We start from the raw sequence: 11,718 nt of genomic DNA on the forward strand, positions 1-11,718 counted from the left end.
CTGAGAAACCACCATACTGATTTCCAAAGTGGCTGTACGAGTTTGCACTCCCACCAGCAGTGGAAGAGTGTTCCCCTTTCTCCACATTCTCTCCAGAATAAACTGTTGTTGGTTGTAATTCCAGTTCTAAGGGGATCCAGGGCCCTCTTTTGGTCTGTGCATGCATTGCACACATACACACAGGCAAAATACCCACACACATGAAAAAACCAAAGTAATATAAAAAAAGGTTTGTCCTAATAAACTGTTTTAAAAAATATGTCCAACTGGAGGGAGGAGGCTAGAGATGGCTCTGCTCTTAAGTGCACTGTCTGCTCTTCCAGAGGACTCAGGTTCAATTCCCAGCATCCACATGGCAGCTCACAATTGTCTGTAACTCCAGTTGAAGGGGATCTTGCATCCTTTCCTGCCTCTGAGGGCACCTACTCTGTGCACACATGCAAGCAAAACAACAAAATACATAAAAATGAATGAGTCTTTAAATCTTTCAAGTGGGCTGGTAAGATGGCTTAGGGGTTAAAGGTACTTGCTGCCAAGTCTAGAAACCTGAGTTTGAAAGGATTCCTGCAAGTTCTTTTCTGACCTTCACATGCATACATAATTCACAGAATAAATGCACACTACTTTATGTAGGCAATGTTTTCCTGTGTCGGTAGCAGTTCTCAAATAACCACCCAGTCTAAATAATAATTATAAATGCTTGGCCAAAAACTCAAGGTTTGTTACTAGCTAACTCTTACATTTTTCAATTGACCCATATTCCTTATGCTTTGGCATGGGGCTGGGTACCTTTTCTCAGTATGGCATGCCCATCTTGCTTCTCTGTCTGCTCTTGACTCCTGACAATGCCCTTCTTCCTTCCAGGATTTCTAGTCTGGCTCTCCTGCCTAACCATATCCTGGTCAGCCAATCATAGTGACATATATCCACTCAATGTAAACTCCACAACTTTAAGTCTTTCAAATTTCTTAAAAATGAACAAATAAGTGGCCAAGGAGGTGGGTGGGTCTATGGGTAAAGGCACTCAACAACAATCCTGAGTTCAATCCCTGGGTCTTAGCTGGTGGAAGAAAACTGACTCCTGCAAGATGTCCTCTGAGGGTTATACACGGCACATACAAGCTTTCTTGCTATCTTACACACACACATACTGTGAATAAAGGTATTTACTACCATGCCTAGCTAAGATGATTTTTTGGAGTAATAAACCAAACAAAAAAACAACAACAAGAAAAAAGGATTCAGTGGGGGTGGGGGTGGTGCATGCTTTTTATTCCAGCACTTGGGAGGTAGAGAGGCAGGTGGATCCCTGGGAGTTCAAGGCCAGCCTGGTTTACAGTGAGTCCCAGTACAGCCAGAGATACACAGAGAAACCCTGTCTTGAAAAACTACCACCACCACCAAGAAAAACAACAAAGGATTTGAAGAGGGGGAGGAGGAATTGGAGAAGTCACCAGAACACAGCCCACAGAATCAACTAAGCAGGGCTCATAGGGGCTCACAAAGACTGAAGTGGCAATCACAGAGCCTGGTGTTTTGAGGTGACTCCTGTTTGGGACCCTTTTCTTCCTATTGGGTTGCCTGGCCCAGCCTTGATGTGAGGGTTTGTGCCGGATCTTATTGTATCTTGATGTGAGGGTTTGTGCCTTATTGTATCTTGTTGTGCCATGTTCAATTGACGTCTCTGGGAAGCCTGCTCTTTTTTGGGGGGGAGATGGGGGTGGAAAGGAAGGGTGGAACTAGGGAAGAGGGCAGGTGTGGGGGCTGGGAGGAATGGAGGGAGGGGAATCTGTGGTTTTAATGTACTGTATGAGAAAAGAATAAAAATTAAAACAAACACGGATTCAGAAGCCAGGGTTAGTGCTGGCATACACCTATAATTCTAGCATTTGGGAGGTTGAAGTAGGATTGCTGTTTTGAGGCCAGCTTGAACCTCGAAGCAAAATTCTGTCTCAAGATGAGTATGGCAGTGTATACCTGAAACCTCCAAAGTTAGGGGGTGAAGGTGGGAGGATCAGGGGTTCAAGGTCATTCTCAGATACAAAGTGGGTTCAAGGCCAGCTGGGTTATAGCAGACCTAGCTTCGAAACAAACGAACAAATATTCATTTATTTATTTTTTGGTTGTTTTTTGAAACAGGGCTTCACAATGTAACCTTGGCTGACCTGGAACTTGCTATATAGACCAGGTTGCCCCCAAACTCATACAGATCCTATCTCTCTCTACCTCCCAGTGCTAGGACTAAAGGTGTACACCACCACACCCAGCTAAATACATACATTTTAAAAAGGAGCCTTGGTGGAGCGATGGCTCAGCAGTTAAGAGTGTATACTGCTCTTGCAAGGATGGAAATTCAATTCCAAGCACACATAACCACTTCTATAAACTCCAGTTCCAGGGCATTTGACACCCCTTCTGGCCTCCTTGGATATTCAAGTCTACAAACCTACACCCCTCTCTCCCACATACATGGAGACACTTGAGTGCACAAGCATACACACACATACATAAACAGAAAACAGGAAAAGAGCAGAGTGCTTATATTAACTATTTTAATTACACTGATTAACCTAAACTTTAACTGTTACAGAGAGATGTTCCACAAAATTCAGAAAATACTCAGGTTGTGGTTAACAGGAGCCTTTGAAGACTTCAACGTACTGGATGGAATACTTCAAGAATTTCACCGTAAGTTTTCTTCTCTGTGAAAGAATCATAAAAGATTCATTTTTTAAGTTATGCTTAAAAAATTCTATTTCTTGGGCTAGAGATGTGGCTCAGGAATAGAACACTTATTGAGTGTGTATGAGGCCACAGGCTTATTCCTCAGCATTCAAAAAAACAACAAACAAACAAACAAACAAAAAACCAAATAAAGGTTGGGGTCTGGAGAGATAGCTCAGCAGTTAGGAGCACAGGTTGCTCACAACTGTCTGTGACTTCAGTCTGGGGAATCCAACATTTTCTTTTAGCCTCTTTGGTGTGTGCACAGATACATACATGGGCAAAATATTCATACACATGTAATAATAATAATGATGATGATGATGTAAGTAAATACATAAAAAAAGAGGTGGGACCTTGGAATGTGACTAGGTAGTGAGAAGGGGGCATTCAGAATGGGTATGTGTTTTGTTTTTGTTTTTTTTCCAAGACAGGGCTTCTCTGTGTAGCTTTGTAGACCAGGCTGGCCTGGAACTCACAGAGCTCCACCTGCCTCTGCCTCCCGAGTGCTGGGATTAAAGGCGTGTGCCACCAACGCCCAGCAAATATGTTCTTATGAAAAGACATTTTATATGGATTCAAGAGATTCTGGTCTACTAAAGAATATGTGGGAGTGCATCAACCAGACAGTACCTGAAGCCATGGACCTGGACACGGACAACATTAATCAGGGAAAATGACACAAAGTAAACAAAGAGGTTTTTCTTTCAATTAACATGAAATACCTTTTTCAGGAAAATCTTCTGGATGTAATTTCATATACCCAAACATGTCATGGTCCCTCACAGCATACCAATACTCCTGACGTTTTAAAAAAAAATATCCAACAAAATAAAAGGAAGTAACATATAGAAGTTGTCGATGCAAACCTGCAATTGACAAACCCCCAAAGCAAAAATTAGTCAAAGTACATAAATAATTTCATTTTTATGTTATAACCCAGAGAACACCCCTCCAACCCCACCACACAGCCAGATTAAAATTGGCACTTCAGTTCTTCCCTCTTTATATCTTTCTCCATCTCAGAGAATGGCACTACCATTCACCAAAGAGCTGAGCACATTTCCATTTTATAGCCTCTTTTCCACACCCAGACCAGTAGTCCCATCAATTCTACCTGGTAAATAATTCTCCCCCTTCAGGCCGGAGCCACCTGCTCTGATCCAGCTTTAACCTGGTCATCTTTTTTTTTTTTTTCAAGACAGGGTTTCTCTGTGTAGCTTTGGAGCCTATCCTGGCACTCACTCTGGAGACCAGGCTGGCCTTGAACTCACGGAGATCCCTGCCTCTGCCTCCCAAGTGCTGGGATTAAAGGCATGGACCACCAATGCCCGGCCCGACCTGGTCACCTTTTACCCCCATCTCAAACTTCCCTCTGTGAAATACCAAGCACTGGCAACTGCAGAGCCCAGCGACTACATCATCATGCTACAGCCTCAGATACCAACAATTCTACAATGGCTTCCTAACTTGTGGAGTTCAAAGGGTGTGGTGGCTTGAAAGAAAATGGCCCTCATAGGTCCACAGGGAGAGGCACTACGAGGACTTGTGGCCTTGTCGAAGTAGGTGTGGCTTTGTTGGAGGAGGTGTGTCACTAGGGAATGGATGTGCTTTGAGGTCTCAGATGCTCAAGCAAGGCTCAGTGTGGCAGTCTCTTCCTGCTGCTTTTGATCCAGAGGCAGAACTTTCAGCTACCTCTCCAGCACCATGTATGCCTGTGTGCTGCAATGCCTCCCATGATGACAGTGGACTAAACCTCTGAACTATAAGCCAGCCTCAATGAAATGTTTTCCTTTACAAGAGTTGCTGTGGTCATGGTGTCTCTTCACAAATGGAGATATGGCTCAGCGGTTAAGAGCATTGGCTGCTCTTCCAGAGGACCAGGGTTCAATTCCCAGCATCTACATGGCAGCTCACAACTGCCTGTAACTCCAAATACAGGGTTCTGGCACCTTCACACAGACATACATGTGAATAAAATATCAACTTACATAAAAATAAATAAATCTTTTTAAAAAAGTTGTATCATAATTTGTTTCTGTCTCTACCATCAGGGCAAGCAATGTCTAATTCATCTGGACATACCAATCAGCATATAGCACCTAGTCTATATTTATTAAATTAATAAATGGCTTTGGGCAAGTAAAGTTACTACCTCTGAAAAAAGAAAATACGTGAAAGGTGGTGGAGGCAGCACACAACTTTAATCTCAACATTTAGGAGGAAGCAGGGGTGGATCTCTCATTCTGATTTCAAGACCAGCCTGGTGTAGAGCGCAAAATTCCAGGACAGCCAGGTCAACACAGAGAAACCCTATCTTGTAAAAACAAAAACCAACCAACCAACAACGAAAAATACCTAATTTACCTTTCTCATTCCAGTAATACACAAATCAAGGCAAAATATATAAAAAGGAATTTTGAAAACTGTGGAAAGCAATAAAAATATAAGATATAAAAAATACTTATTTTTATATGTGTGTGTGTGCCTAAACATATATGTATGTGCACTGATGAATGCAATAGCCTGTGCAGGTCAAAAGAGGGTGTTGAATCCTCTAGGTATTTTCGAGCCACCATTTGAATAATGGAAATCAAACCTGGGTCCTCTGTAAGAGCATTCAGTGATCTTGACCACTGAGCTACCTCTCTAACCTGACAAGTTATTCCTATAGTCTGAAACAGGAGAGTCCAGGTTCTTTTGTCATTTCAAGGCCTGATTTCTTTGTGTAGTCCTGGCTGTCCTGGAACTAGCTCTGTAAACCAAACTGTCCTCAAACTCACAGAGATCCACCTGCCACTGCCTTCTAAGTGCTGGGATTAAAGGTGTGCGCCTCCATCACCTGGGTGGGTCCACATTCTTCTGCTTCAAGCAGCCATGAATCCCCCAAACTGGTTCTCTGCGCCATAGTAAGCCAGTGCTCCAAGCCCTCCAGTGTGCCACTGAACTACACAAAGGCCCAGATTCTACGGTGACCCACACTTCTCAGCAGAAGACCTTACACATGCTTTAGATATTGAGGTCAGGACCCAAGGCATGGCTTGGCCTTTCTCCATGTTTCCACTTCCCCAGCTTCCTTTCTCTCTGTAGTTTTCCTCCAAAATCACTTTTCTGCTCTTTCCTTTATTTGATGAAACTAAACCTGGAGGCCATCCTGCTATTTACATACATTACCAATATTACACTAAAAATCAACAAACACTTGCTACCAAGTCTGACAAGTGGAATTCAATCTCCAGGGATCACATGGTGCCAGGAAAGACAATTCCCTCAGGTTGTCATCTGTTTCCCACATACCCACACACAAATAATAAATAGAACAAAGTTCAAAACCACCCAAAGTTAGCTTCTTTCTTCCTTTCTTTCTCTAACTTTGGAATTCTATAGTTCTTAGCACATCTATTGTGTCAGCTATAATCAATCTTGACAGGAAGTCAGTGAATATAAGGCTTGCTTGTTTATTGACAGTCTCCTATTCAAAATGTTCTCAGAACAGCCGTAGTAGTAGGGTCTGGGAACTTTTACACATTAGCCCCTTACTCAGACCTTATGAGCCAAACCAGGATCCCTAGATTTTTCTTTATGTGCTTCAAGTCTGTGAAGTTGTGGTTCACACACACTAACGCAAGGCCCGATCGTTAACTAGCCATGCGACCATGGGCAAGCTGCTTTAACCTCTATTAAGTTCTGGGTCCTCGCTAGTGACAATACTTTCCCCCTTTTTTTTTTTTTTTTGAGACCTACTGCTACCATGCTCATAAGAGTGACAGCAGGCAACAATTTAGTACGAAGAAGAGCTCGAACTGTGGGATCTAGAATTCCCTGCTGCGCCGCACTTGGGTTTCTTCAATCAGGTTAGGTTGGGTTCTGAAGAGCTCTAGGGGGCGCACCGTCTGGGGAAGCCAGGCGCTAGCCCGTCAGGAAGGCCCCGAAAAGCATGGATGCGGGGTGGAGTCGGGGGAGGGGGGAGTGGCGGGCAGCCCTGCAGCCCCTCCTCCGGGCGGCTCCCGCCCAAGCGGCCCCTCACCTGCTTTCAACACAGGCCTCCCCTTCAACGCGTTATTCAGCAGGCCAGCGCAGTAGCCCAGGAAGCCCGTGTAGACAAGCCGCGGGTCGTTGAGCTTGGGGGGGGGCAGACCCCGGGACTCATCTGGCAGGAATTTAAAGGGCTCCCGGCCCGGCCGTCCGCTCATCATATTGATGCCGGTTCCACGTGAGGTCTGACCTCAAGATCCCAATTATACGTACGAAAAACCACCACGACGACCGCCGGAACCGACACCGTTCTCCTCCGAGCTCCGGGCTGAAGGGCACAGCGTACGGCTGTGCAGCGCCCAAAAGCTTCCCTGCGAGTGCAGCCTTAGGAACACCAGCAAGCAAGGTTCCGGGCTACTAAGTGGCCCACAATACATGAAGACTCGCGCTGACGTTGGAGTGAGGGTTGGGGCGGGGGGGATGCCAATCCAATACAGGGGTACATGACCCAAAGTGGGCAAAGATGAGGAGACATTGATATTTATTTTTGCCCAGTTCTCACATAGGAAAAAATCTTACCAGTTCTCCTTCACCTCCCCCGCCCCCATCACGACCACCATGGCTCTTCAGAAAAGATTATTTCTTTGTATTCAACAATCAGCACCCAGAAGTGGTCGTGATGGATAGTTTATTTATTGACTCCCATAAAAGCTAGATTTCTGGGGTTCCAACTGTTCATTTGCAGTCACATCCTCCAAAGCCTAAAATTAGGGTACGGTCAGCAGCGAAGTATTCAGAGAAGGCCTGGAGCAGATCGTTTAACATTTTTTTTGGGGGGGGGCGGGGTTCGAGACAGGGTTTTTCTGTGGCTTTGGAGGCTGTCATAAAACTAGCTCTTGTAAACCAGACTGGTCTTGAACTCACAGATATCTGCCTGTCTCTGCCTCCCGAGTGCTGGGATTAAAGGCATGAGCCACCAACGCCCAGCTAACCTAATCTTGAGACAACAACAACAACAACAACAAGACCCAGAGACTGATATTAGGGTTCAAGATGATGGTCAAAAAAGCAAAACAGCCAGCCACTAGCTCTTACCTCTACTTCAGGCTAAAAGGGCTGTCCTGTCCTCAGCGTGACTGGAAAATAAATCTCTCCACCAAACCTCAGACTGCAATCCCAGACTGCTACCTCTTCCTTTTATACCTCTCAAATCCTGGGATTAAAGGCGTGTGATCCCAAGTGCTGAAATTACCTTTGTGTGAGTTGTTTCTCTCTAGGATTAGATTAATTTCATGTAGCTCAGTGTGGCCTTGAAGTAACACAAAGATCCATCTGCTTGTCTCTTGAGTCCTGGTATTAAAGGTGTGCGCCACCACTGTCCGGCTCTATGGCTAGTTAGTATGGCTGCTGGGATTAAAGTTGTGTATCATCATTGCCTACCTCCATGGCTTGTGGCTAACTTTGCTTTCTGTACCCTCAGGCAAACTTTAATAAATCATAAATAATATATCACCAAACTTCCTGATACTGAATTAAAATGTCTTTCTGTGCTGTCCATTCATTGGTGACATTTAGAATTTTATTCAGAAGAATGCTCACTAAAGCACAGGTCAATATAAATATGTATGCATCAAAGACCTGAGTGCTAGCTGGCAATTGTGGCACTCACCTTTAATCCCAGCAGGCCAGCCTAGTCTACAAAGCAAGTTCCAGGACAGCCAGAGCTGTTACACAAAGAAACCTTGATTCAGAAAACCAAGACCAAGGGACTGGAGAGATGGCTCAGAGGTTAAGAGCACTAGTTGTTTTTCCAGAGGTCCAGAATTCAATTCCTAGCAATCAAATGTTGGCTCACAACCATCTATAATGAATGAGAGCTGATGCCCTCTTTTGTAATGCAGGCATACATGCAAATAGAGCATTCATATACACAAATCAGTAAATCTTTAATTCCTCCCCAACATAAAACAAAAACAAACAAAAAAACACCTGTGTGCTAAATGCCATCTCAGAGTAAAGTGTGAAATGTTCCTTCATTTTTTGTACTCTCGCCGGGCGTTGGTGGTGCACTCCTTTAATCCCAGCACTCAGGAGGCAGAAGCAGTAGGATCTCTGTGAGTTCGAGGCCAGCCTGGTCTCCAGAGCAAGTGGCAGGACAGTCTCCAAAGCTACACGGAGAAACCCTGTCTCGAAAAACAAAACAAAACAAAGCAAAACAAAACAAAAAAACACAAAAAAACCAAACAAAGCATTTTTTATACTCTCCTAATAAAACTTCAGTGAGACACTTAGAGAAAAGCAGTAGAACGTGTGAGTGATCTCTATTAAAAGTGTAGTGGTATGTGACCTGTAACCCTAGCAGTTGGCAAGCAGGAAAGTCATCCTTGGGTACATGAGTCCCTGTCTAAAATTTTTTTTAGTGAATGTATAAACAAATAATACATAGAAGCAATACAGTTGCATCAGCATGTTCAGACTGTGGGTGAGAGGAAGGGAAAGGGAGACTATATGTAGGGTCTGGGAGTCTACCTAACCCTCATGTCAGTCCTGCAAGTAAAAGTTTAAATGGTTTTCTTTCCCCTGTATCTTTGTTCAGCACTGGTTTGAACTGGAAGTTATTTATTCCTTCTTGAGATTTGCTCACGGTTTTTAATTTGTCCCCGAAGAGCCTGCTAGCCTGTCATGAGGTAAGGAGGAAGAGAACTTAAAAGAACCAGGACCAGAATCTCCTATTAGGGCGCCCAGGAAAAAAAGTGAGACCCCTTTCCATGGCTCCACCACTTACCTCTAACTTCTACCTAACAGAAGGCCTGGGGCTGGCATTGTAACCTGGTGGCATGAGGCTACTGGGCAACAGGTGGACTTGTGTTTGTTTTTTGAGACAGCGTCTTTCCATTTTTCTATGTAGCACTAACTGGTCTGGATTTTCTGTTTAGACCAGGTGAGCTTCAAATTAGTGGTAGCTTCCAGCCTCTACCCTCTGAGTGCTGGGATTAGAGCCTTATACCACTCCACCAAGAGGACTCTTCGTGAGGGTAAAAAGCACCCCTGAACTGAAATATTTTAAGCAAAAATTCTCAAGTAAAAATTACTTGAGAAAGCATATATTAGAGTTTTCCTGGAGTGCACCAAATGATTTGAAAGTTCACACCTCATGGCCCAATAATTACACATATCATAACCTGATTACATCTGTAATCCTAACTCTTGGGGGCTGAGGAAACAGGAGTTCTAAACATTGAGGTCAGCTTTGGCACCAGAGTGAGACTCTGTCTCAAACAAAACAAAACAAAACAAAAAAACAAACCAGGGGTTGGGAGAGAACATAGTGATAGAGCACTTGCCAAGTGTGTTCTAAGCCCCAAGTTCCACCTTCAGTTCAAAACCACAGACAGAACAAAAAACTATAACATGAAAACATTTTTTGCATCCTTTTGAGATAGGGTCTTGAGTGCTGGAGAGATGGCTAAGTTGTTAAGAGTGCTTTCTGATCTTTCAGAAGACCAGCACCCAAATTGGTTGGCTAATAACTGCTAGCTCACACACCAGTCCCCAGCACACCACCCCCACTGTCCTCTGGGACTCAATCTCAGCCTTAATTTTTTTTTTTTTTACATTTTTCTAGTATGTGTATGTTCATGTGCACTCTTGTGGTGGACACAGGAAGACTTTTGGGAGTTTGTTCTCTCCTTTGACCCCATGGATTCTGGGGATCAAATGAAGGTTGCTAAGCTTGATGATGTGTGCCTTTACACACAGGAACATATCATGATTTTTTTTTTTTCTGAGACAGGGTCTCTTTGTATAGCTCCAGTTGTCCTGGAACTATGTAGACCAGGCTAGCCTTGAACTCAGAGATCCACCTGCCTCTGCCTCCTGAATGCTGGGATTAAATTTGTCACCACTGTTGTGATTTGAAAGAAAATGGTCCCTAAAGGGAGTGGCACTACTAGGAGGTGTGGCCTTGTCGGAGGAAGTGTGAGGGCAGGCTTTGAGCTCTCTTTTCTCAAGCTTCACTCACTGTGACAGTTAGTTGACTTCCTGTTGCCTGCTTATGAAGATGTAAGGACTCAGCTCCAGCACCATGTCTGCTTGCACACTGACACGCTACCCATCGTGATAGACTGAACCTGTGAACTCCCACTATGATGGACTGAACCTGTGAACTCCCACTGTGATGGACTGAACCTGTGAACTGTAAGCAAGCCACCACAATTAAATGTTTCCTTTATAAGAGTTGCTGTGGTCATGGTGTCTCTTCACAGCAATAGAAACCCAAGCTAGGACAACTTGTCCAGCTCTGATTTTTTTTTTTTTAAGGAAAAAGTGAAAAGAAATTTACATAGTGACACATATTTGTCTTGGCACTTGAAGCTGGATGATTAGTAGTTCAAGAATATTCTCAGCTACATAGTAAGTTCAGGGTTAGCCTGGGAAACACAAGATCTATCCTTGGAAACAGTAACAGAAAGATGCCAACCTGACCAACATAGGGAGAATGAGTGCTGGGGATTGAGGGCTTCACCGTAGGCAAGGAAAGCTAGTTAGGAGATGGAGGAAACTGAGGAAGGAAAGGGACTTTTTTCTCCTGTTTCTGGTTTGTCTCTTGGCTAACGCTGAGGAATTTTTACATAACTGACCAGTCTATCTGAAGAAAAAAAAAGTATGTATGTCTCTCTCTCTTTTTTTTTTATAAATAAGATCTTAAAACCGGGCATTGGTGGTGCACGCCTTTAATTCCAGCACTCGGGAGGCAGAGGCAGGTGAATCTCTGTGAGTTTGAGGCCAGCCTGGTTTCCAGATCGAGTGCCAGGATAGGCTCCAAACCTACACAGAAAAATCCCTGTCTTGAAAAACAAAACAACAAACAAAGAACTTAAAAGTGTGTGTGTGTGTGTGTGTGTGTGTGTGTGTGTGTGTGTGTGTAAGCCAGAAGAGGGCACTGGATTCCTGGAGCTGGAATAGTCACAAGCAGTTTATGAGCCACCTGACAGGGGTGCTGGGAATTGAACTGGGAAT

The 11,718-nt window shown here is 44.1% G+C and overlaps 1 protein-coding gene across 1 annotated transcript; it reads right to left on the reverse strand.

Annotated features, from left to right (window-relative positions):
• Positions 1–2,535: 2,535 nt before the first annotated feature.
• Positions 2,536–7,056, reverse strand: Ndufc2 (NADH:ubiquinone oxidoreductase subunit C2). The gene is made up of 3 exons (XM_027407681.2): positions 6,752–7,056; positions 3,450–3,593; positions 2,536–2,702 (listed from the first exon to the last, which is right to left on the reverse strand). The coding sequence occupies exons 1-3, from the start codon at positions 6,918–6,920 to the stop codon at positions 2,653–2,655; spliced, it is 363 nt and encodes a 120-aa protein (XP_027263482.1). The 5' UTR covers positions 6,921–7,056; the 3' UTR covers positions 2,536–2,652.
• Positions 7,057–11,718: the final 4,662 nt, after the last annotated feature.

This window comes from Cricetulus griseus, chromosome 3, assembly GCF_003668045.3.
Source record: "Cricetulus griseus strain 17A/GY chromosome 3, alternate assembly CriGri-PICRH-1.0, whole genome shotgun sequence".
In the NCBI taxonomy this organism is placed as follows: domain Eukaryota; kingdom Metazoa; phylum Chordata; class Mammalia; order Rodentia; family Cricetidae; genus Cricetulus; species Cricetulus griseus.

Coding starts and splice junctions, on each gene's coding strand:
- Ndufc2 (XM_027407681.2), bottom strand. CDS start 6,920: ATGATGAGCGGACGGCCGGGCCGGGAGCCCTTTAAATTCCTGCCAGAT. Junction 3,594..6,751: donor GAGGCCTGTGTTGAAAGCAG/GTGAGGGGCCGC, acceptor TGTCAATTGCAG/GTTTGCATCGACAACTTCTA. Junction 2,703..3,449: donor AGAAGATTTTCCTGAAAAAG/GTATTTCATGTT, acceptor ATTCTTTCACAG/AGAAGAAAACTTACGGTGAA.